The sequence below is a fragment of the Danio rerio genome, chromosome 17 (assembly GCF_052040795.2).
Source record: "Danio rerio strain M-AB ecotype USA chromosome 17, GRCz13ab, whole genome shotgun sequence".
NCBI lineage: Eukaryota > Metazoa > Chordata > Actinopteri > Cypriniformes > Danionidae > Danio > Danio rerio.
Window position 1 is genome coordinate 10,045,299 of NC_141037.1, and position 22,854 is coordinate 10,068,152.

A 22,854-nucleotide genomic window follows, 5' to 3' on the forward strand; every position below is an offset into this window, starting at 1 on the left:
AAGGCTGTTTGCTCACTTCATTCGTTTTATTCTGATCAGATATCCGATCGCCCAAACCACTTCAGAAGGTGATCTGGGATGCATTCCAGATGAAACTGGACAAGTCTAACCATTTTTTTTTTTACACAAAATTAATAACAAAATTAATTATGGCCTGGAGAAAATCTGGCCTGCGCCTGAAACACCTGTAGGTGCACTTTTACAGCCATAATTCTGTTAAAACATGTTTACTATAAGCATAAAACATGTTCTAAATCTTCAGGCCTTTAGCCAGGGGGGTCCTATTTTGGCTGCTATGCCATGATAAGTAATGAAAATAATCCATCGAAAAGTTTTTCAGACCAAACGGAGTTCTCTGTTGGCTGTTGATTCGGTGGGAGTATAATCTGATGTAAGAGAAGTCTTCTTTCACTACTGTATTGATTTTAAACAGAGAAAACATTTTACAGGTAACTTTATTTCTAAATCTTTTTTCTGAAATAAAAATGAGCAATAAAAAGGTGTGAAGCGGACCATATTAAATTAATTTGAATATATTTTGGCTATTTTTGATATCCAGGAATTTTCAAATGTACTTTTTTTTTTTTACCAAAGAGACTAGAAAATTCTGAAGAATTCAGTATTATTATTATTATTATTATTATTTTATGTTTTAATTATTATTATTTTTATTGAAATGGCCAAATAATAGTAATAGGCTACAGTTTTTTACTTTAAAACTTTAACAGATTGCTATTTTTTCCTAATGATATATGATGTAATAAATTTGTATTTTAAAAATTAGACTTGTTTTAATTTTTTTATTGCAATTTTTAGGAAATATTTTTAATACATCAAAAAGTGTGGTTATGATGATATCTGACTGACTAATCAAATCACTAAAATGCAGTATTTAAATCTTATAGTTAAGTAGAAACTGAGGCGTATAACTGCATAAAGGTCCACTTTTTGAGAAAAAAGAACCACCCCTTTCACCAGGCTGGCTACGGGCCTGACAGTTATGTTGGCTCACTTTAATTACCAAATCCTCTCCAGTGGCCTAATGGGATTGTAAAGTGCCTATCAAGTGCATACTTCAACATCTCACCATAAAACGTAGATAATCTGAGTATAATTTGCACTACTGTGGCTAGTATGAGTAGTACAACTACTTTTGCCACATATTATTGTCACGTTTATCTTATTTTACCCTTCCTTTTTGTTGTTACTTATAGTAGTGAGGCAGTTTACGATTTTTGCAGCTACAGATGAGATGCAGGTGTCACCTGTGTTGATGCTACTAGGATAGGTTTTTCATAGTTTATCTACATTTTGATACACCAAGATCGCCTGCGCTTTCTGTTTTGGTGAAATTTCAAAAACAAAACATTGAAACATACTATCTAGTAATTATAAACGTTGTGTTTAGTTACCGACCGTCAATCTTCAAAACCGATATATTTCATGGCGTCTTAATTGTAACGTCACGTGACATCTTCGTTCCCGCCTCAAATTAAATCACGCCTAACCCAAACATCTTTTCACGTTGACTGCCAATTAAAGTACAAATTAAACATCACAACATGAGGTAGGTCTAAGCTACCACATCCTTAAATGTACCATGTTCTTAATCGCTCATTCGGTGTCAAAGTGCTTGTAGACAATGTAATATTTCCCTCCAGCTGCATTCGACTTCAATCTAACGTTAGTCAGCTGTGAAAAACAATTCTAGAAAGGATCATTTTCCATACAATATACATGTAAACGTCTACTGGGTTTATCCTCATTAACATCATTTATATCTTCTGGGAAAATAATTAGAAAATAGTGCTCAGTTTTTAGGCAAAATAAAGCTGTTTGTGACTGTTCAAGAGCACGGTAACATTTGTCATCCATTAATTTACTTTGTCTTAAAAATCTGTAATTTCAATAAGAACGTCACTGTAATTGGGATTTTTCATTAATTTTTTTGCTGTAAATTTTGCCTCAAGTTCAAGGTCACATTTTTGTTATTTTAATATGGTTACAAGGTCGTAGATTATCTTTTGACATTGGTGGAGACCTTTGAATCTCCACCTCTACTGTACTTTTTACATAGCTGTTGGTTTATTCTGCAGTTTGTTTTCAACCCTATTTTTCACAGACTATATCAGCCTGCTATAACACTAGACTGTGCATCAAAGAGGGAAAAAACCAGCATTAACTAGGCATGAGACAATAACCGTTTTTCAAAGTTTTAAAAAGTCAAGGTTTTAATTTCGTCAATATTTTCTGCAATATCGTTTCAAAGGTATGTACTATTTATTTATTTATTTATTTATTTATTTAATTTTTTAAAGACAACAGTATATCCAGCAGAAAAGATATCCAAAGATGTTTTTTTAAACTGTAAAAAAAAAAAACTCTATTTTTGAAACAAATGAAGACAGCAGAAATCAATAATTCAATTGAATTATTTAGCCTGACCATGTTTACTGCTCCAAAGTATTTGAAATGTTTCTCAAAATAAAATATACAGTGTTCAAAATGAAAAAAAGTTTTAGTTTAGTTTAGAGCAGTAATCACAACACCGTGAAACCGTGATATTTTTAACCAAGGTTATCATACTGTCAGAATCTTACCGGACCCATGCCCAGCATTAACATTTCCTCTATTACGGACTCATTCAGTAGCAAGCTTGAGTTTAAGTTACTTAACATTTCTTTGAAAAAAGCTCCTTATGTCCACCTTCTTTTTTTTGTTTTGTTTTGGTGCCACCATTATCACTTGCATGTGTCACCGACCTCACACACCTTATTTTTACACTGTAAAAATTCGGTTGTTGCTAGATCGGATATGAAATCAACCGGAAGTCACGAGAATTATTTATATTATTTATTAAATTTCCCACTTATTGTTTTTTATTAACGTCTACCCCCAACCCAACCATCTACCAAGTATGACAAATGTATGATTAAATTACCCAATAATTGGTATTTTTTAACGCCCACCCCAACCCTAAACCCAATTGTCACAGTACTGTAAAAATATTAATTATTGTCATACAGTGTCATAAGAAAATGCTGCTATATTAATGTGCATATCGCACTTCCGGTCGGCCGCCTAACCGATCTAGACTTAAACGTAAAATTCCCGCAGTTTTGGCACTGCTTGCATTTGAATGTACAGTACAGCCATGACAGCAGGAAAAGGCACAGCCAATTACAATGTTCATATTATGTTCATGTAATGTTCATACATTTGGGTAGAGATCGTGATTTAACCCTTTCTGCATGTCTAGGTTAATGTTGACAGCTAAATTTTTAAAAAGTGAATTAAATGAATGGTGCAGACCTTTCAATAGTCATTGAATATTGGTGGGGACACGTCCCCTCCGTCCATGCTAATTCTTCACCCTGGTGTGTTATTGACTGGTTTTCTTTTGTATGACATTTTCACAGGAATTGTACTGAAAACTGGGAATTTACTGATATAAAGTGTCCAAAATTAAGGTAATATATCTAAGAACTCAAATTATGTTCACTTTTAGAGTGATCATATATGATACAGGCTTTGATTATATTTCTAGACATTTTATCTAGCTGTTTCTCTTTAAACAATTCACCATGAGACTTATTTTATTATATTTATCTTTAAAAAAGACAATATGGCAAGTGGGATACTTGCCATACTGTCCTTTATAAAAATAATAATAATAATACATTTCAGACTAGTTTAATACACTTTAAAATCCAAAAAGTTAAGGTAACTCAAACCATTTGAGGAAACCGATTGCAACAAACAACTTAAGTTTAAAAACTAATCCTAGTGAGTACTGTAAACTTAATCTATTTGAGTAAATGAAGCAATTTGAGCACAGTAAAACCCAATAAATGAAGAGAACTCAAACCAACATGGTACTGTAAAACCCAATAAGTTAAGGGAACTCAAACCATTTGAGGAAATCGATTGATTGGTACAAACTATTTAAAAAAAAAAAAACTAATCTATATGAGTACTGTGAACTTACTCCATTTAAGTTGAAGTTATGAGGTATTTAATTAACTCATTACTTGCAATACTGAGTTCAAAACTCTTATCAAATGTTTCTTTTCGAAAGTCTTTTCAAATTTAAAAAGTAGAATTAACTTTCAGTCAATTTTGAGTTAACTACACTCATTTCATTTGATAAAGTTGACTGTTGGGTTTTACACTGTAGTTATTTACCAATTTCATTAGCACACCAAATACCAACTGCAGGGTGGTTACATCAAGTGAAATGTAAGACTTTTAAAGTCCATTATCAATTAAATTTCAGACTTAAACAGGGCTAAATGTTAAGGATTTTTTTATCTAATGGCCTTGTTGGGCCAGCGGAAAAGTCTTTTACTTGCCCCATCAAAAAAAAAAAAAAAAAAAAAGGTATTTGTTAGCCACATTTTAATGAATATGTCAAAACAAACATTTCTTCAGCATAAACTTTCTTTAAAAAAAAAGGAAAAAATAAATAATAACCTAAATATTAATAAATGGACATAGGAAAATTAAGACCCATTTAAAATGATTTAAGACCTACAAGTCATTATTTCAGTGAATTTAAGACTTTTTAAGGCCTAAAATTTTAGATGTGAAATTTAAGACTTTTTAAGACCTCAAGGACATCCTGAATTGAAATTTCCCCACACTCCCTGGAAAAGTCATAGAAATTCATTGGTCAAAAGTTGTAGAAACCTTGTACAAACCAAATGACCATGTAGCATTCTGGCACTGTACTGTTTGACATAATGGTTTTATCTTTCAAAGTAACCTTTTTCTAGCTAAATGTGTACTGTGCAGAATATAGAACAATACATAGTCTATAACATCACTTTAAAAAGCAAATATATATAAGGTACAGAAAATTCATCTTTTGCTGCTATGAACATTTATCATATTCTGGATTAGTGTAGGGTTGCATGATACTGGAAAAATCTGACATTGCAATATTTCGCATTGCTGCAATATATATTGCGATATGAATAAGGATATTTCACCAGATGATTGGCTATATTTGGAAAGATTTCATCAATTTAGATCAACTGAGATGACCGTCTTTTTCTCTGCAGTGCATTTGCATACATTTAAATAAATTACAAGCCAAAATAAATAAACAGTGCTGTTTTTTCATTTTCTGTACTTAAATACTGTTAGACTCCCCAGAAAACCTTAATCAATAGTAAAATGAACATGATCATCATAGGATAAATTATAAAAAAGTCATAAAATTGAGTAATATCTTTTTCTTTTAATCTTTAATAAATAATCTAATCCTGCGATGTGACACTTGCAGATACACACATTGTGATATCGATGCTCAAATGCTATATTGTTCAGCCCTTGTGTGTAGCTTGTATGTAGGAAATGACACTTTTTGATTTGTTTTGAAGTTTTATAATAGTTTCATAGTTGGACATTCAAAACACTTAGGTCTTCAATATCATCAAGTTTGGTCTTTACCTCATATATATATATATCAAATATACCATAGTGTAGCAGAACTATCACATAATTTAAAAAAGAAAATAAAACATGAAGACGTGAGGGAAAAACTGGACACAAATATAGGACGTGATGAGATGAAAAACAGGAAAACAAAGCCAGTTAACTGGTTATATTAGCACTGCAAAAAAACACTCCACAGATCTCTCTCAATATTCACTTTGGTCTACATCAAGTCTTTGAATATGGAGCCAGATCAGTCTCAAAAATAATACATTTACAAAATGAAATTCATACATGCACAGCACAATTCACATTTACAAACATCCAATTTGTAAATTTGTAAACATAAATCCTAAATTCACCAGTAAAAATCATTTGTATTTCACAAAATGAATTGGATTTGTGTGTATATGAATTGTGTTTTGAATTTCCGAATTGGATTTGTGTTTTTGAATCATGTTTTGAATTTACGAATTGGATTTGTACGTTTTTAAATCGTGGTTTGAATTAGCAAATTGAATTTGTGCGTATATGAATCACACTTTTAATTTCAAAATTGTATTTGTGCGTTTATAAATTGCATTTTGAATTTACGAATTTGATTTGTGCATTTGTGGATCGCGTTTTGAATTTACGAATTGGATTTGTGCGTTTACGAATCACGTTTTGAATTTATGAATTGAATTTGTGCGTTTACGAATCACGTTTTGAATTCATGAATTAGATTTGTGCGTTTACAAATCGCGTTTTGAATGTACGAATTAGATTTGTGTGTTTATGAATCATGTTTTGAATTTACAAATTGGATTTGTGTGATTATGAATCGTATTTTAAATTTACGAATTGCATTTGAGCGTTAACGAATTACATTTTGAATTTACGAATTGGATTTGTGCATTTACGAATAGTGTTTTGAATTTATGAATTGGATTTGTGCTTTTACGAATCGCGTTTTAAATTCATGAAATGGATTTGTGCGTTTATGAATCATGTTTTGAATTTACAAATTGGATTTGTGCTTTTTCGAATCGTGTTTTAAATTAACGTATTGGATTTTTGTATTTTCAAATCGTGTTTTGAATTTACGAGTTGGATTTGTGCGTTTAAAAATCTTGTTTTGAATTTACCAATTGGATTTGTGTATTTTCGAATTGTGTCTTAAATTTACTAATTAGATTTTGTGCATGTGAATTTTGTTGTGGGTCTATAAATTTTATTTTTGAAATATATTATTTTTGAGACTGATCTGGCTCAATATTTGAATGTGATGATGAAGGACTGAAAAAAAACACATGCACTGAAAACCTGTGGCTAGACATTTCACAAACAAGACACACAAAATACACAACTGAAAGAGTGAACGGACCACATTGAATGAAGGGCTGAAATAATGTTCCCTTCAAATAAAAAAGGGCATGAAATCTCAACCAGCAGACACTGTAAACCCACACCTCTTTTTTTTTTCCATTGCAGCGTTCACATTTGCAGTGCAGTTCAAAGATGGGACGACAAGACGACAAAATGTGAGTGGAAAAGCATTCATTTCTATGGCTCACAAACTATAATCCAGATAAATACAGAAAAATCTGTTAGAAATCGAGTTAAAATGTCCTTGCGTTCTCCTCATGACCACCGGCTGAGGATCAACAGCTTTATTTAGAAAAGCAACCATGACAGTCTTTGAGTGCAATTGGTAGATATAATGCTTGTTTTTTCCAAACGTGTGTAGTGAATTATGTTTTATTAATCTCAGTCTAGAGTCAAGCAACACAAATAGTAGATATCGGCTCCATTACAAACAGAACCAACGTGTTTTTTTTTTATTTAAAAAAGGGTGCTTATTAAATTGCTGCGACTTAAATATCTTTCATTCCTATTCCTTCCTTGCTCTTAAATCACTACAAGCATTGCAATGGCAAAATTTCAAACAAAACACAAACAAAAGCAAAAAACATACTCTATAAAGACAAATACAATCATGATTGCATTCCTTTATTTTGCAACAAACCCAAATTATTTGCTGTATTAGGGACAAAAACCAAACAAAAAATAATAATAATAATAATAAAGGAAACCTTAGGTTTGTCATTTGGTTGGGGCTAAAGGTGTGTGTTTGTGTTTCCGTATTCGGGGGAACGAACGCAAGAGGGCTGTATTGTAGTGTCAAGTGTCACCGACTGTTTATTTTTACTCGTCTTCGTCCTCTTCTTCCTCCTCTCCATCTGAAAGAGTGGGACAAGCGGCAAGTTGCCGATAACCGTCCAGCCATTTCTCCACCATTTGAGTGACGAGCGGGTGGTTCCGCCTTCTGGAGCTTTTCTGCATGGCCACCAAAACTCCGCCCTCCGTAACACAGCAGTCCATCCACTGCCTCAACATGCGCTCCTGCTGCTCCTCTGTCCCCATCTGACCACACACACACAGTGACCAATCAGAGAGCTCGTCAACGAATATCAATCAATCATAACACAATGTTATCACAACATTTTCATTCTGTAGCAAAATATTCAAAAAGTGCTATGGTACTAGGGCTGCATGATATGGAGCCTTTTCCAAGGTTATAATAGATTTAGATTTTTCATTAGTTTTAGTTTTTATTTTGTTTGACTTTTGTTTTCAAATTCAGTTAGTTTTAATTAGTTTTAATGCTGCGTTCACACCAGACGCGGAACGCGCGTCAAGTGCGAGTGATTTACATGTTAAGTCAATGCAAACACGTGAATAGACATCCTGCAGCGCGATGGTTTAACGAGTGTTTCGTGCGAATCTCTCGAGTTCGAAAATCTGAACTTCAGCGGACATTCGCGCCGCGTTAACCAGTCAGAAGCTTGCTCCTGTGGGGGCGTGATTGTGACGTAGAACCTGTTGATGGTGTCCCGGGGGAAATCCTCCAGGCGACACCGACAACAAGTCATCAAACTGGGCTTGGCTCAGTCAGAAGCACCGTTGAAAAAGTCTCCGTCATCCAGGTTTAGTTTCTGGAGGAGTTTATGAGCTCACAGAGCTGGATGCACCTCTGAAAGGATGTAGTGCACTCAGACAGGACCCTAAACGTATCGACGCTGTTTTTCAGTTTTCATAAAGCACATAAACACTGTTATTTTTTTAATAAAATCCATGTTAGCCATTTAGCTATGAAGCTAGAGTCACCGGGCAGACAGAAGCCCTGCCCATCAAGTGAATCCGCATCTGTTTTGAAGTGAATTTGACACACGAATGAAGCGGATTTGACGCGCGAATGAAGCGGGGTTTGACGCGCGAATGAATTTATCCGCGCGTTCCGCGTCTGGTGTGAACACAGCATTAGAGGCAGATTTACAAGTTTTTATATTCTGAGACTGCTCAGTTTTCATTAGTTTCTAGGGATGCATCAATCTCGATACTTGCATTTTTTTGCTGAATCGGGTATCGGTCAGCTGGCACCGATCCAAATCCGATCTTGTGCATGCCCTATATTCTGTGTAATTTATAAACCAACAAAAAGCCATAACTTGATTTTAAGGAATGAGCTCTCCATTTTGAGAAAGTGACACACTTTTGCAGGTTATCAACTAGGTTTTGCAGTTTGTACTAATTGATCACTAATACAGAAATAAAACCTATTAATGGACGCAAATGTGTAAATTAATACTTTTAAGTGTCTGCTCGGGTCGTATTTAATGTCGTCACTGTGCTGCTGTCATGTCCGGCTGTTGTTTTTGTCGCGGGAGCAACAGTGAGAATGACTGGAGGAGAACCGGCTTGATCTGGTGGCCAATCGCATCAGGATTACTGACCCTGAGGTGGCGTACGGGTCAAACACCTGGCAGCACGAAGTAAATAGATTTACTTTTAGAGGCATACAGTAGTCTTATATATTAAACACATTTACAAAGACGAAAACGAAGGACGCTTTTGCTATAATTTTAGTACCTATCAGTTAGTTTTGTATATACACAATACATAAATACTAGGGATGTAACGGTATTGTAAATACCGTCATACCGCAATATTAATTTTTTTCGATATTACCGAAGTCGCATGACTCGGTAAAACTATAGGTCTTCTGAGAAAATTTGCTTAGGCGAATGAAGCGAACGGGAGGTAGCGAAAACTACAATACCCATCAGCCCATGCTTGACCATCATCCCTTGTGGTCTGTTGTCGCTACAGATCCAGTAATGCGGAAATGGAGTGTGCTGCTAGAAGCGGAGATGAAAAGAGCTGGAAAACTCTAAGGCCCCGTTTACACTAATGCGTTTTAGTTTGAAAACGCATAAGTTTTGCTACGGTTACGCCAACCGTCCACACTACGCCGGAGTTCTCGAGCGCCGAAAACGGAGCGTTTCGAAATGTGTGGATAATGTCTCAGTGTGGATAATGGAAAACGTAGACATCTGAAAACGGAGGCGGGGCTGCAGACGTTCGCCTCTCTGATTGGGGCTTTTCCTGAATATTAAGTAGCCTAACACGCACAGTTCAGTCCTGCATCCTCTCCTTGTAAGTTCAGACTTCGCAAGTTTGATCATGGCTGCAGTCTCTTCTTCTCAGTTTGATATGGAAAACAGACTATACCGAGGACACGGGTAAATCTTCAAAGGGAACAGTGTACTTAATAACTTCATTCACATCACCCTGGCTTCGTTGTTTCACTTTCTCAACAATAAAATGTAAACATGATTTAAGGAACTGCCTATTTTCATTTTAATATTAGCAACTTAGACAGCAGACATGTTGAGGCGTCGTGCTGCATAAGATGAGCGTCATCTTCACTGTGTGGATATTTATAACAAAACGGAGCCGATAACAACTGCCTCCTTTCAATTTCAGTGAAAATACGAAACACAGCCTCTCTTTTGCTGAGTATCAGTTTTAAGAATCGATAATGGCCATTTTAAAAGTATAACATACAATAAGTTTATACATTATAGGAAATAAAGGCAAGCGATCAGTCAATATACAGAATGTACGTGGTTACATTAATCATTAACTTATCTTTGCGCTCATCTTTGCGCTCAGCCAAAACACGTTACCTGAGAACAAGTAATAGATTCCAATGACCAAAGTCAGGGAATATGTCGTTAGATAAAGACAACAAGATAAATGAAATATCCCGTTTAATAAATATAGTGAGATTAGATCCAGCGGGAGATGCTTGATGAGAAGTCCGACTAGCAGAGCTCTCATCTGTGTAGATGGGCTGAGTGTGATTAAATGTTGAATGTGATGAGTTTTCAACAATACTAAATTGAAACTTTATTGTTTTTACATGGTTTAATAATTTTTTGTTATTAAAATTGAAGTTCCTGTTTCAAAGCTTACAGATAGATGGCTAATTTGTATGTCATTGACACTTTTGGCACTTTTTTGGAGTATTTTCATAAGTTTTGTTTTTTCCTGTAAATCAGTGGTTCTCAAACTTTTTTCACCAAGTACCACCTTAGAAAAAAATTGTCTCTCCAAGTACCACCTTACGACGCTATTTTTTAACCAGTATTAAAAATAGCTTCATAGGCCTAATTAAGCAGCTACAGGTGTGCACAGTTTAAAAACGATGCAGATTAATTCCTATTATTAAGAATATGTATTATTATCAGTCACTTTAAACATTTGAAATAGTCTGAACATTAACTGTGCTTGCAGATTAAAAAAAAAAAGTTTTTGTTAAAATGTGCTTTTAAAAGTTCATTAAAAAATGGTGTTGTTCTTAAAAAGTAAAAAGAAAACTGCTGTACTTAAATCTAAAGTATTCATTGTAGCCTATTCATCAAAAGCTGGAGATGTTGCTTTTACCTTATAAATATAGGCTATATGTCACATTCCTACACTTTCAGACAAATCTTGAAATATATGTTAAATGTACATATGACATGGTTCATACAGGCACAGCCTAATGAAAATCAATTCCAGCACCTATTTTTTTTCTCAAGACTGACATGTATTGAAGTCGATTTTTCCTTTCATGACAATTAATCTTTTTCAATAGCACTGGTAAAACTACCAAATAATCTTTAAGGCCATAGAGACACTTTTTGCCATTTTTTAAACGATATTTACAAGCTTTGAAAGGTTTAATTGAAGTATATGGTAAAAAGATTTAATTTAGCCCTTTATTTACATATTTTACACTATTTTTCTTTACAATATGGCAAATTTGTTTCTTAAAAAGCTGTACATCACATGTAGATTTTATTTTACATTTAACCTAATCTAAAATAGAAACTTTAAAAAAATACAAGTACACTGTCAGTAAAAAAAAAAAATAATAAAACAAATGACTTCATTTTACTTGAGGTATTTGAAATGAAAACACTACATTAATCAAAGCAGTGCTTTAAGAGCCTTATTGTTAATTTTGATAAATAAACAATAAGTAACAATGGATTGCTTTGACCTGTAATGCTTTAAGACAGAAAAAAAATAAAAAATACACCTTTGCTAAAAGTAAGTTTCACTTCACAACACAGCCAAATAAGAAGACCATTAGCATTGTCATCGATCATGTATCAATCTATTTCTAAATACTTAATAACTTTGAATACTTCTGACTAAATTTAGTCAAGGAACAAAGATAAATAATGTCTACTTTAATAGGTGAAATATCGCGATTGTATTCAATCTGAGCACACAGGCGATCCTGAGAGGACTTTCAGTTCATTTGAAAAAAAAAAGCATAATTAAGAGCTCACATATCTGTTTTAGCGATTTGCGTACATGAATGCGCTCTCGTGTTTAAATAAAGCACTCGCCACATTTGCAGAAATGAGTTATTGCGCAATACCTCCATTCCCGCGCCGCCATTCAGAATGTATTAGAGGAGTGACAGGTCAGAGGCGAGTCGACTGGCTGTCGGAGAGCGAAACGTGTTTGTAGATCATCAAAAAGGCAGGAAATATGCCCGCGGTTTAATTACTCTGCTAGACATCTCTATAGTGAAAACATCCAAGAAGCATTAATCCAACAAAACATTTGTTTTTAAGTTGTTTTTTCTGTCTCTGCAACACAGAAAGCATTTGTCCCGCCCTTACGTTTCACCCAACTAGACAAGGTCGACTGTGATTGGCTACTTTTCATGTCAGTCAAATCACGCTTCAGAATCAATTCTTAAACTTCGTCAAATGATTTATAACAGCTTATGACACATTGCACTAAAATAAACATTCTAAGCACAGCGTTATGATCGTACGCTTCACAAAACAGCCAATGCTGATCACATCAATGTTATATTACGCATTAAAGGATTAAAAGTGTTAATTGTTTCTTTCATTATTCAGCGGTTCCTCCGCGTACCACTAGGAGGAAGCCCACGTACCACTAGTGGTACGCGTACCACAGTTTGAGAACCACTGCTGTAAATGATTCAATAAATACCGTACCGTGACATTCATACCGAGGTATTACCGTACCGTGAAATTCTGATACCGTTACATCCCTAATAAATACATTTACAAAGACGAAAATGGAGGATGCATTTGCTATAGTTTGGGTTAGTTTCAGTTTGTTTTGTATGTACACGATAGTTTCAGGTAGTTAGTTTTTTTTTTTAAACTAGTTTTTACTTTTATTTCAGTTAACAAAAATGTTGTTTCAATACTAGGTTTAATTTTTTCGTTTGTTTTCGTCAATTATAATAACCTTGTCCTTTTCACAAGACTGTAATAACATGTTTAACGATTTAAAAAAAAAAAAAAAAACTATGTTTATTTATAATATCATCTTTGCATGAAATTACAAAAAACGAATTAGCGCTTGTGCAAAGTGTTTCTAATGCAGTGTCTATGGGGGTAGGACAGTAAATTTGACATCTTTCTCTCTTCTGGCTGCCGTTATCAGTCTCACACTTTTTTTTTTATAATGTTAAAGTCTTGATAATACCAATGTTAACTTTTCTTTTATTATTTCAGCATTTAGGATTGTAAAAAAAGTATTTGTGGTACTTTCCCATTTACTGTGCTTTCTGTTTAAGTGTGATGACTTCAACTATGACAACTTCCGCTAATGATAAACCTGGAAATCTGGAAAGGGTCCATCGGGAAAAATGTACACTGCATTATTTATACATTTTGCAATATGACATCTATTTAACCCGATTGCAGTGATTGTTTTAATGTAGTGCATGCATAAATATAATTATAAACTAGGTAAATACAAAAAAAAAGCATAAAGAATGTATTGTTAAGTCTTATAAATAGTCAGACACAGATGTTGAACAATAATAACAATAAAACATGTTATTTATAATGCGCTTTTCTAAAACCCAAAGTGCTAGCAATAATCAAATAACACTTCTCTATATTTATGAAATGCTATTATTATTTGTTAAAGCTCAAATTTAATCATGAATGCTTTAAAATTATGTTAATACAGTACAATTGAAATGGTTTTTAAAAAACTAAAAACTGCTTTTATTGTAGTCGAAATAAAACAAATAAGACTCTCCAAAAATACACATATATTGAGAAAATACTGAGTAAAATTCCTTGCTTTGCTAATGATCGTTTGGGGGAAAATGAATAAATAAATTCACAGGATGGCTAATAATTGTGACTTCAACTGTATGCAAATAAGTCCATATTCTTTACATAATGTCTCATTCACATATAGGAACACAACATATCAGAAAGCTTTCCATGCTTTACTGTTGTCTTACTGTGCTGTAATTAAACCATTCTGGAAAAGAATGTATTATTAAAGAATTTTACCCCATTCCTGTTGTGCCTCAAACAACTACAAAGCAACCTAAAAAAAAAGATTCTATTTGCATGCTGTTGTTGTTTTTTCTTTTTCACACTGAACATTCAGACACAGTAAAAACAGGCCTTAACGTCTCATAAATATGCATGCTCTGCCGAGTTGTATTCTCATGTTAGCTCTCACCTCTTGTGCAGACAGAAAGTGGATGTGCAGCAGCTTTCGCTCGCTGTCAACCAGTGGCAGGAAAGTGACCGTGACGTCGTCATCTGTGTTCAAGTTGGCGCCTGCACCTCGATTATCGTAGCCGTCGTTCTCCATCGCAACCAATGCAGAAAAGTGCCCTCGTGTGTAACCCAGAGCAATAGGGCTCTTCCAGCAGAAACTCTGCTCCCACAACAGCGGCAGGTAAACACCTACAAGATAAGAGCCAAAGCAAATAGTCATTACTGTTAGGGCTGCATATTATATCATTTCAGCATCAACATCACATAGTGTGCATCAGCAATAGTCACATCACAAGATATGCAATGTTGAGTCTGAATCATAGTTGACCAGAAACTACAAAATTCTAATTAATTATTGTATTTATACAAAATTTATACAACTGTATATTTTAAAATATATAATTTTTCTCATGTTTGTAGTCCAATTATCTACATTTCAAAGCAATAAACAAGATTATTTTACTTACCACAATGGCAGATAATTTAGCTTGTTTAAAGGAAAAACTCTTAACTTTGACTTATTTATTCTAAAGTTGAAAACAAAACTAGTATTTCTTACTTTATAAGGATTTTTTGATATTTGGACTAGAATTGAGACAAAGCAAAGAAAGAAAAGCATTTTTTTGCATTGTGATTAGTCAATTTTTGCACATGAATACTGCTAGACTCCCCAGAAAACCATCAAGTAGAGCTTTTCAACTGTCTTGTGAAATTGTATTTATATCACAATATTTATTGCAGAAAAATAATGCATCGCAATATTAATTTTTTTCAATATCTTACAGCCGTAATTACTATTAATATTTATAACAGTGCAGTGTTATTAATTATTGACTGGTTTATGTTATTTTTGTGTGTGTCTGTGTTGCGATATGAATTTTTCTGTAACTCTTGTTTTATGCCGCCTGTCTTGACCAGGACTTCCTGGTAGAAGAGATATTGAATCTCCATGGGACTTTCCTGGTTAAATAACTAAATTAATAAATAAATAAACTACCAGGGTGTCCGCAGGGTCTTAAAAAGTCACAAATGTCTTAAATTTCCAAAACAAAATTGTAGGCCTTTAAAAAAAAGTCTTAAATTCAGTGAAATGTTGTGTTGTAGGTCTTAAATTATTTTAAACAGGTCTTAATTTTCCTCTATCCAAGAAAAGCTACTCTGATATCCATCCAATCACCAACAATCCATCTCAATAAAACTTTTTTTTTTAATTTAAGTTTTTTATTGCAAAGAGATTTAATTCACAACAGCTGTTAGACATTTTTACAACAAATTCTCCACATTAAATTTCTCAATCAGGGAAAAAATAAATTACAAAAAAACTAAAATAGGTACTAAATTCCTCCCTCCGGCCCGCAACTGACATCAAAATATAATGAGATTTGGCCCACCAAAACATATATTTTTGCACCACTATCATTGTTGTGCAGTTGCATATAGCCACTTGTGGTTTTGACCCCCCCACCTACTGGTCATTTAAAGAGTTGTACTATTAACCCCGGTTACTTTTGGTTTCTCTCAGTGTGCGGTCTAGAGTAACACACATGCAGATTATTCCTGGGGCTGATTTAAATGTTGAAATATATGTCTAAGTGCTGTATTTTTACTAAAGCTCTATTTTGTAAATATTCAAGGATCATTTGATTATAATCAGTTTTATACCACCTGTATTTTGTTGTACAAACACGTCTTCATGGCTTACACGTTATGCTGGTGGTGTTAATATGATCATTTTGCTAATATTTGTTTCAAATGGTCTCATTTATTAGATTTTCCTCATGTGCATTAGTAAAGTTTTACTGCTGGCTGAATTGAACATGTTAAAGTAAATGTGAATTTATACATACTTTCCCCCTCTTTGTTGTAGTTTTAAAAAAAGAAACGTATTGAGAAGAACAATTGCCAGTAAAGACACTAAAGTTGCCCAATCTGGTTTCTGCTGTCTTAAGCTATCTATTACATTTTGGTTAAGCAACAATTGATTGGGACATAATAATAATAATAATAATTATAATAATATGCCTATTATTAAATTGCAATATTTTACATTGCGATTTTAACTACCCATTCAATGTGTACAACAAGAAACAAAAAGAAAGAGCTTTGACTGCATATACTCTGGGGAAGAATGTGCATCAATTACATCAGGTTATGTAGCAGAAAGTAGTTGAATAGGTGTTATACATTTACAGTTATATAGATGTAATATATTTTAATTATGTAATTTTCTCCAAAATAAATATACTTTTAACAATGTAAAAAGTATATTTATAAAAAAAAGTTTTTTTGTTATGACATTATATTATGTCTAAGAAATTACTACATTTGATTTTTTTTTTTTGTGGCAAGCAAAGAAATAAAAAAATAAACAATCCTTTGTCCCAGACAGGCCATTCAAAAAATACTGGATGTCTAGCCCTGTGAAAAATTTCATTCATAAAGGTCTAAAAAGGGTCTTTAAAAGTCTTAATTTTGACTTGATGAAACATGCAGAAACCATGATTACGGAAACCGACCCTGAAAACCACTCCTGCAGTCAGCAGAGTGTTGACAGAGATTTATGGATTGGTTCTGCTGGCAGTTTTGTCATTACAGTTGCAGTCTGTCGGTGGCAGATATAATAGATCACACATTTCTTGACGGGGCCAAATGGCCTAGAGAATACTGCTAATGTATGTACACTATTAATTACTGTAAACACTGATATAATGAGGGTAAGACAGGCTTATAGAGTAGCACTCCGAATATGCATTTTGCCATTTGTTGACTTGTTTCATTTAGATTTGTAGTTCATTAATTTTCCTTTGGCTTAGTCCCTGATTTATCAGAGGTCGCCACAGCGAAATGAACCGCAAACTATTCCGGCATACGTTTTACACATCGGATGCCCTTTCAGCCGCAACCTCGCATTCACACACACACTATGGCATTTTAGTTCATCCAATTCACCGCATGTGATTGGTCTGTGGGGGAAAGCAGAGCACCTGGCGGAAACTCCACACAAAAATGCCAATTCGCCAAGCCGGGACTCGAACCAGCGACCTTCTTGCTGTGAGGGAACAGTGATAACCACTGAGCCACTGTGCCACCCCTAAATTTGTAGTAAATAATAATAATATAAATGGTAGTAAATAATAATAATAATAATAATAATAATAATAATAATATATATATATATATATATATATATATATATATATATATATATATATATATATATATATATATATATATATATATGAGTAAAGTGTCATATTTGTTTTTTTCTACAGATATTTTGCAAAGTTCCTAATAAAATATTGTTATTTAGAGCATTTTTTTTTCAATAAAATAATTGATCAGAATTTAATGCATTTAAAAATCAAATCAATATTAACTTATTAACATTTTTGAAGTTTAACTTTTACTTCTACTAAAACTATTGTGTGTTTCTTAACTTTTTAGCTGCAATGTCACTATCATATGGCAATCTGCTTTAGATGAGCAGTAGCCATTAAAGAAATAGTTAGCCCAACCAACCACATGAAGCTCAAATATGACCTCGGACCTCAAAACATAAGTTGCACAGCTATATTTCTGGCAATAGCCCAAAATACATTGTGACCCTGTATGGGTCACAATGATACATTTTAAAGTGACACTTTACAATGAGGTTGTATTAGTTCATATTAGATAATGCATGCACTAACATGAACAGACAGTGAACATTACATTTACTACAGTATTTGTTCATGTTTGTTAATGAAAATAAAATCATTCATTGTTAGTTCATGTTAACTTGTGGTTCATTAACTAATGTTGGAAAGAACGAGTTTGGATTTCAATAATGCATTAGTAAATGTTGAACTATGATTAATAAACACAGTGGAAGTACTGTTTATTATTAGTTCATTTGAGTAAATCTTATTGTAAAGTGTGACTCATTTTTCTTTTATGCCAGTAATTATTAGAATATTACGTAACGATCATGTGACTTGAAGAAATTTTGTAAATTTCCTACTGTAAACATACCAACATTCAATATTTGCTTAGTAATATGCATTGCTAAGCACTTCATTTAGACAATTTACAGGAGATTTTCCTCATTATATCGATTTTATTTTGACCTTTAGATTTTAGACTTTAAAATAGTTGCATCTCAGCCAGATATTACTCTATCCTAACAAAGTAAACGTCAATTGAAACCTCATTTATTCAGTTTTATGTCATTTTTAAATCTCAACTTTCTAAAAATGACTGGTTTTGTGATCCATGTTCATGCATATCTACACATTAGCAAAGTGTGCGTAACGGCAGCTCACCCTGAAAGCGTGTGTATCCCAGCGTCTCTCCTCTGAAGCTCTTATAATATTTCACACCATACACTATGATGGGCCTCCGAAGGATGTGTGCCAAAACAAACACATGCGTCTGCTCTAAACTGGCACCCGGCTGTAGACATGAAACAAGAATAGAGACAGGGAGAGAAGGAGAAAGAGTAACAACATTACATGATTTGATTTACAGAGAAAACCTCAATGCTTTGTTAAGCATTAACTTATCTAAACATTTCAGGACAAGCCCATTTTGCTGTCATAATATGGCATCTTTCCCCAATGAAAAAAATGATATTCAGTGATATTTTCAAATCAAAAACAAAAAAAAAACAAAAAGGATTGTTTAGAGCTGGAGTTTTTACATCTTAATGAAAGCTTATGAAGACAAACTTTATAAGAAATTTACATGCACTGATGAATTGTCCACAAATATAACTCAAATGTGCTTACCAAAGTAAACAGGGATGGGTTTTGAGTTCTTGTTGACTTAAAGCAGAAATGAAACGGTCAAATTCTGCAATCAATTAATTGGTGCTAATTTATTTGCAGATAAAATGGGAGAAACTGCACTCTTGCTCATGTAAATATACCATATCACATAAATATAAAAAACAACAACTCACTCAAGGCATTTCTGCATCCATAGCATAGATTTTATGGTCATTAAACTGCATTTTCATTGGATTCATCCAGCAGTGAATGCTTGTGGTATTTAAAACCTGTGCAGTTCTTTATTATCGCATATTGGTGAACAGATTGGTTAGAATCGATTGCCTTTTCAGCTTCAATGGTTATTCATGGCGACATAGATGCATTTTAAAATGAGCTTATAACAGGATTCCCACTCTAAGCTAAATGTCAAACTTTCTTAGTTTTTCCTGACTTTCACTGACTAAAAATCTGAATTTTAATGAACAGGAAAAAAAAATAGACAGCTGTTTTGTTGCAGACACACAGAATTTTACACATTAGGCATAAAATGATAACAGAAGATGTTATAGAACAATAACATTTTACAAAAGTAAAATTTGAAAAGACAAATAGACCTGTCGTGATATCTATTTTTTTTTGTACGATATATTGCACCAAAATATAAGCTATATGTTATGCCACTCATTATATAACACCAGAATGACAATATAATATCATCACAATACAAGTACACTCTTTCAAAGAACACGTCATATTTTAGTCTTAAGAATATTTAATTTAATTATAGTCATTTTAACAATGTAATAATCAGGCATTGGAATCAGAATGTGTAAGAGCATATCCTAAACAAAAAAATTATAATAATGTTACCAATAAAGTGCAAGGTAAAAAGTAACAGAGGCTGTGATATCTGCTACCAGATCTATTTTCAGTTGTCAGACAACCATATGAAAATAAACTATAGTAATTTGTAGTAAATACTATAGTGTTTTTAACCATACTCACACTGACAGCTCTAATAGAGATAGAGATGTTGCACAATCAGCTAAAATATTGCTAGAATTGTTTTTTAAAAATGTCGATATATAATGCATCACCAAAAATTATTGAAGTTATGTCCATGTGCTGTGCAATAAGTTGATATACTGATTATTGTGACATGCCTAGTGATAAATATTTTTGTTTTTGCTGATAGTCCATGACTTTAACAGAAAATAAGATAATAATAATAATAATTAAAAAATTTCCCAGACTGCCAAGGTCTGGTATAGAGCTTTTTTTCTTTTTAATTCAATGATATTCCAGAAATGCAATGATCCATGGGAACCCTGTTATAAATAACACATTTCTGTAATTCACAGATTCAAAACAAACAAACAAAAACACCAATAACAATAACAATAATATATAATATAAAACACTATATATAAAAATATTTTTTATTTATTTGCTTTTGATAGAAACTTAACCATTTTTAATAGATCCATATTTAAAAATAAGTCTTTCAATTTTTTTCCCAGCACTGTCTCATTGTCAACATTAAAAATAGAGCTCGCACATTGTTAAAACAACAATTCTAATATAGCAGACATTATTATAGGAGACATCACAGTAGATATTAAGTCGCACACTCCTAGCTCCTCTACTTTTCCATCTTAAGATGTCTGTTGCATCTTAGATAAAATACGTGAGCGAATATGTAATGTTTATTAATTCATTAATTAATTTTCTTTTCAGCTTAGTCCCTTTATTAATCAGGGGTCGCCACAGCGAAATGAACCGCCAACTTATCCAGCATATGTTTTACGCAGCGGATGCCCTTCCAGCTGCAACCCATCAGTGGGAAACATCCACACACACTCATTCACACACATACACTACGGACAATTTAGCCAACCCAATTCACCTGTACCACATGTTTTTGGACTTGTGGGGGAACTGGAGCACCCGGAGAAAACCCATGCAAACACAGGGAGAACATGCAAACTCCACATAGAAATGCCAACTGACCCAGCCGGGGCTCGAACCAGCGACCTTCTTGCTGTGAGGCAATTGTGCTACCAACTGCACCACCGTGCTGCCTCATTAATGTATATATAAAATAATAATATTACTAATAATAATAATATTAATTGTATTATTTTTATGCCATTGTTAGAATCATCTCTTGGCTGTATTAGATGCTTTTGAGGCCATATTCAAGCATTTATCTCTGGCTGCATTTACACTGCATGGTTGAAGTGACCCAATTGCGAATTTTTTTTTCTCCCATGTGGCACAAATCAGATATGGCCCATGTACGTCTTTGTATTCATCTTCCGGGTTTAAAATCATTATTGGGGCGGGATCAAAATCAGTAACATAGTGCTATCTGCCTATGCAGTGATGACACATCGGTTTCTCATTATTATTCATAGACTTAGTGTTCTTATCCTATGAGAAGACCCTGCTTCTTAAATATTCATGACTGCACATGCTTTCTGATGACACACTCATATGGACAGACTATAAAGATTTGCAGTGTAAATGCATCTAAGATAATGGAAACATGCTATAGGAAGTGCTAAAACCTCTGTCTTAGCCCTTGTGGGATGTGTGTGTATCAGTATGAGTCAACCGAATGCAATTTCAAAAGGTGGTGAAACATTCAAGTTTCCCCACAATCTATCAGGCGTTGTATATCTTGCTGCTTTACCTGACTAGCTAATGACAGTATAAACGCCCAGTCCTCCTGCCACTGCTCCTCCCGCAGAGAGAAGTGCAAACCGAAGCTCTGAGAATACCAGGACTCCCACTCTTTCCACCGTGTGTAGAACCTGGAATACACACACACACACACACACACACACACACACACACACACACACGTTATATCAGTGATAAAATACACAGATACACATTAATAAAACATAAACACATTGATAACACAATGGAGTTCAATGGTGTTCAGTGTCCCACAGGCCCAAGTTTGGGTATCTCTGTTCTATATGGCCACAGCCATATCACTCTGCAGCCCAAGACCGGTTACTCACTGAAGCTAAGCAGGGCTGCGCCTGGGCAGTACCTAGATGGGAGACCACATGGGACTAGCTGTTAAAAGTGATGTATAGTGAAGCAAGCAGGGGTTCTGTGCTCAACCTGTAATCTGTGTGAGTCCTAATGCCCCAGTATAGTGAAGGGGACACTATACTGTCAGTGAATGTTGTCTTTTGGATGAGACGTTAAATCGAGGAGACTCTCTGTGGTCATTAAAAATCCCATGGCACTTCTTGTAAAGAGTAGGGGTGTAACCCTGATGCCTAGCCAAATTTTCTCCATTGGCCCTTACCCATTATGGCCACCCAATCATCCCCATTCACCGAATTGACTCCATCACTGTCTCTCCACTCCACCAATAGCTAGTGGGCGCACTGGGGCCGTTGTCCTGTGGCTGCCGTCAATCATCCAAGTGGATGCTGCTTGGTGGTACACTGGTGGTGGTGTGGAGAGACCGCCCTCATGATTGTGAAGCGATTTGGGTGTACTGTATTAATACAAATTACATTACATATATAGTATGAATGTGAGTTGTATGAAGAAAATTCTGAATGGAGTGGAATTAATGCAATACTACATCTGCCATTTGTCATTATTAGTCGCATGACATATCTCGCAGGTCATCCGGAGTACTTCCTCCCTACTGTTTTTCAAATACTATGAATTCTGACATACTACTTGGCTCACATAGTGTTATTCAAATACTATTTAGTATGGAGGTAAGCGATTTCGGA

General features: G+C 34.1%; 1 protein-coding gene and 1 long non-coding RNA gene across 5 annotated transcripts in view; one reads left to right on the forward strand and one right to left on the reverse strand.

Annotated features, from left to right (window-relative positions):
* Nucleotides 1–5,365: 5,365 nt before the first annotated feature.
* The window catches only part of zranb1b (zinc finger, RAN-binding domain containing 1b), a 40,194-nt gene continuing 22,705 nt past the window's right edge, over nucleotides 5,366–22,854 (reverse strand). For 2 of the 4 annotated variants that reach the window (XR_015512790.1, NM_001077768.1), the window contains 4 exon segments: nucleotides 21,780–21,900; nucleotides 18,638–18,767; nucleotides 14,296–14,525; nucleotides 7,416–7,845 (listed from right to left, as the gene is read on the reverse strand). Coding sequence is in view for 2 of the 4 variants with exons in the window: in NM_001077768.1 (NP_001071236.1) it covers nucleotides 7,627–7,845; nucleotides 14,296–14,525; nucleotides 18,638–18,767; nucleotides 21,780–21,900 (700 nt within the window). In the remaining 2 variants the exon portion in view is untranslated. 4 annotated transcript variants of the gene reach the window in all.
* Nucleotides 8,057–14,295, forward strand: LOC147839927 (uncharacterized). Its single transcript, XR_015513084.1, has 3 exons — nucleotides 8,057–8,091; nucleotides 8,753–9,396; nucleotides 12,884–14,295. It is a non-coding gene; the product is annotated as an uncharacterized LOC147839927 (long non-coding RNA).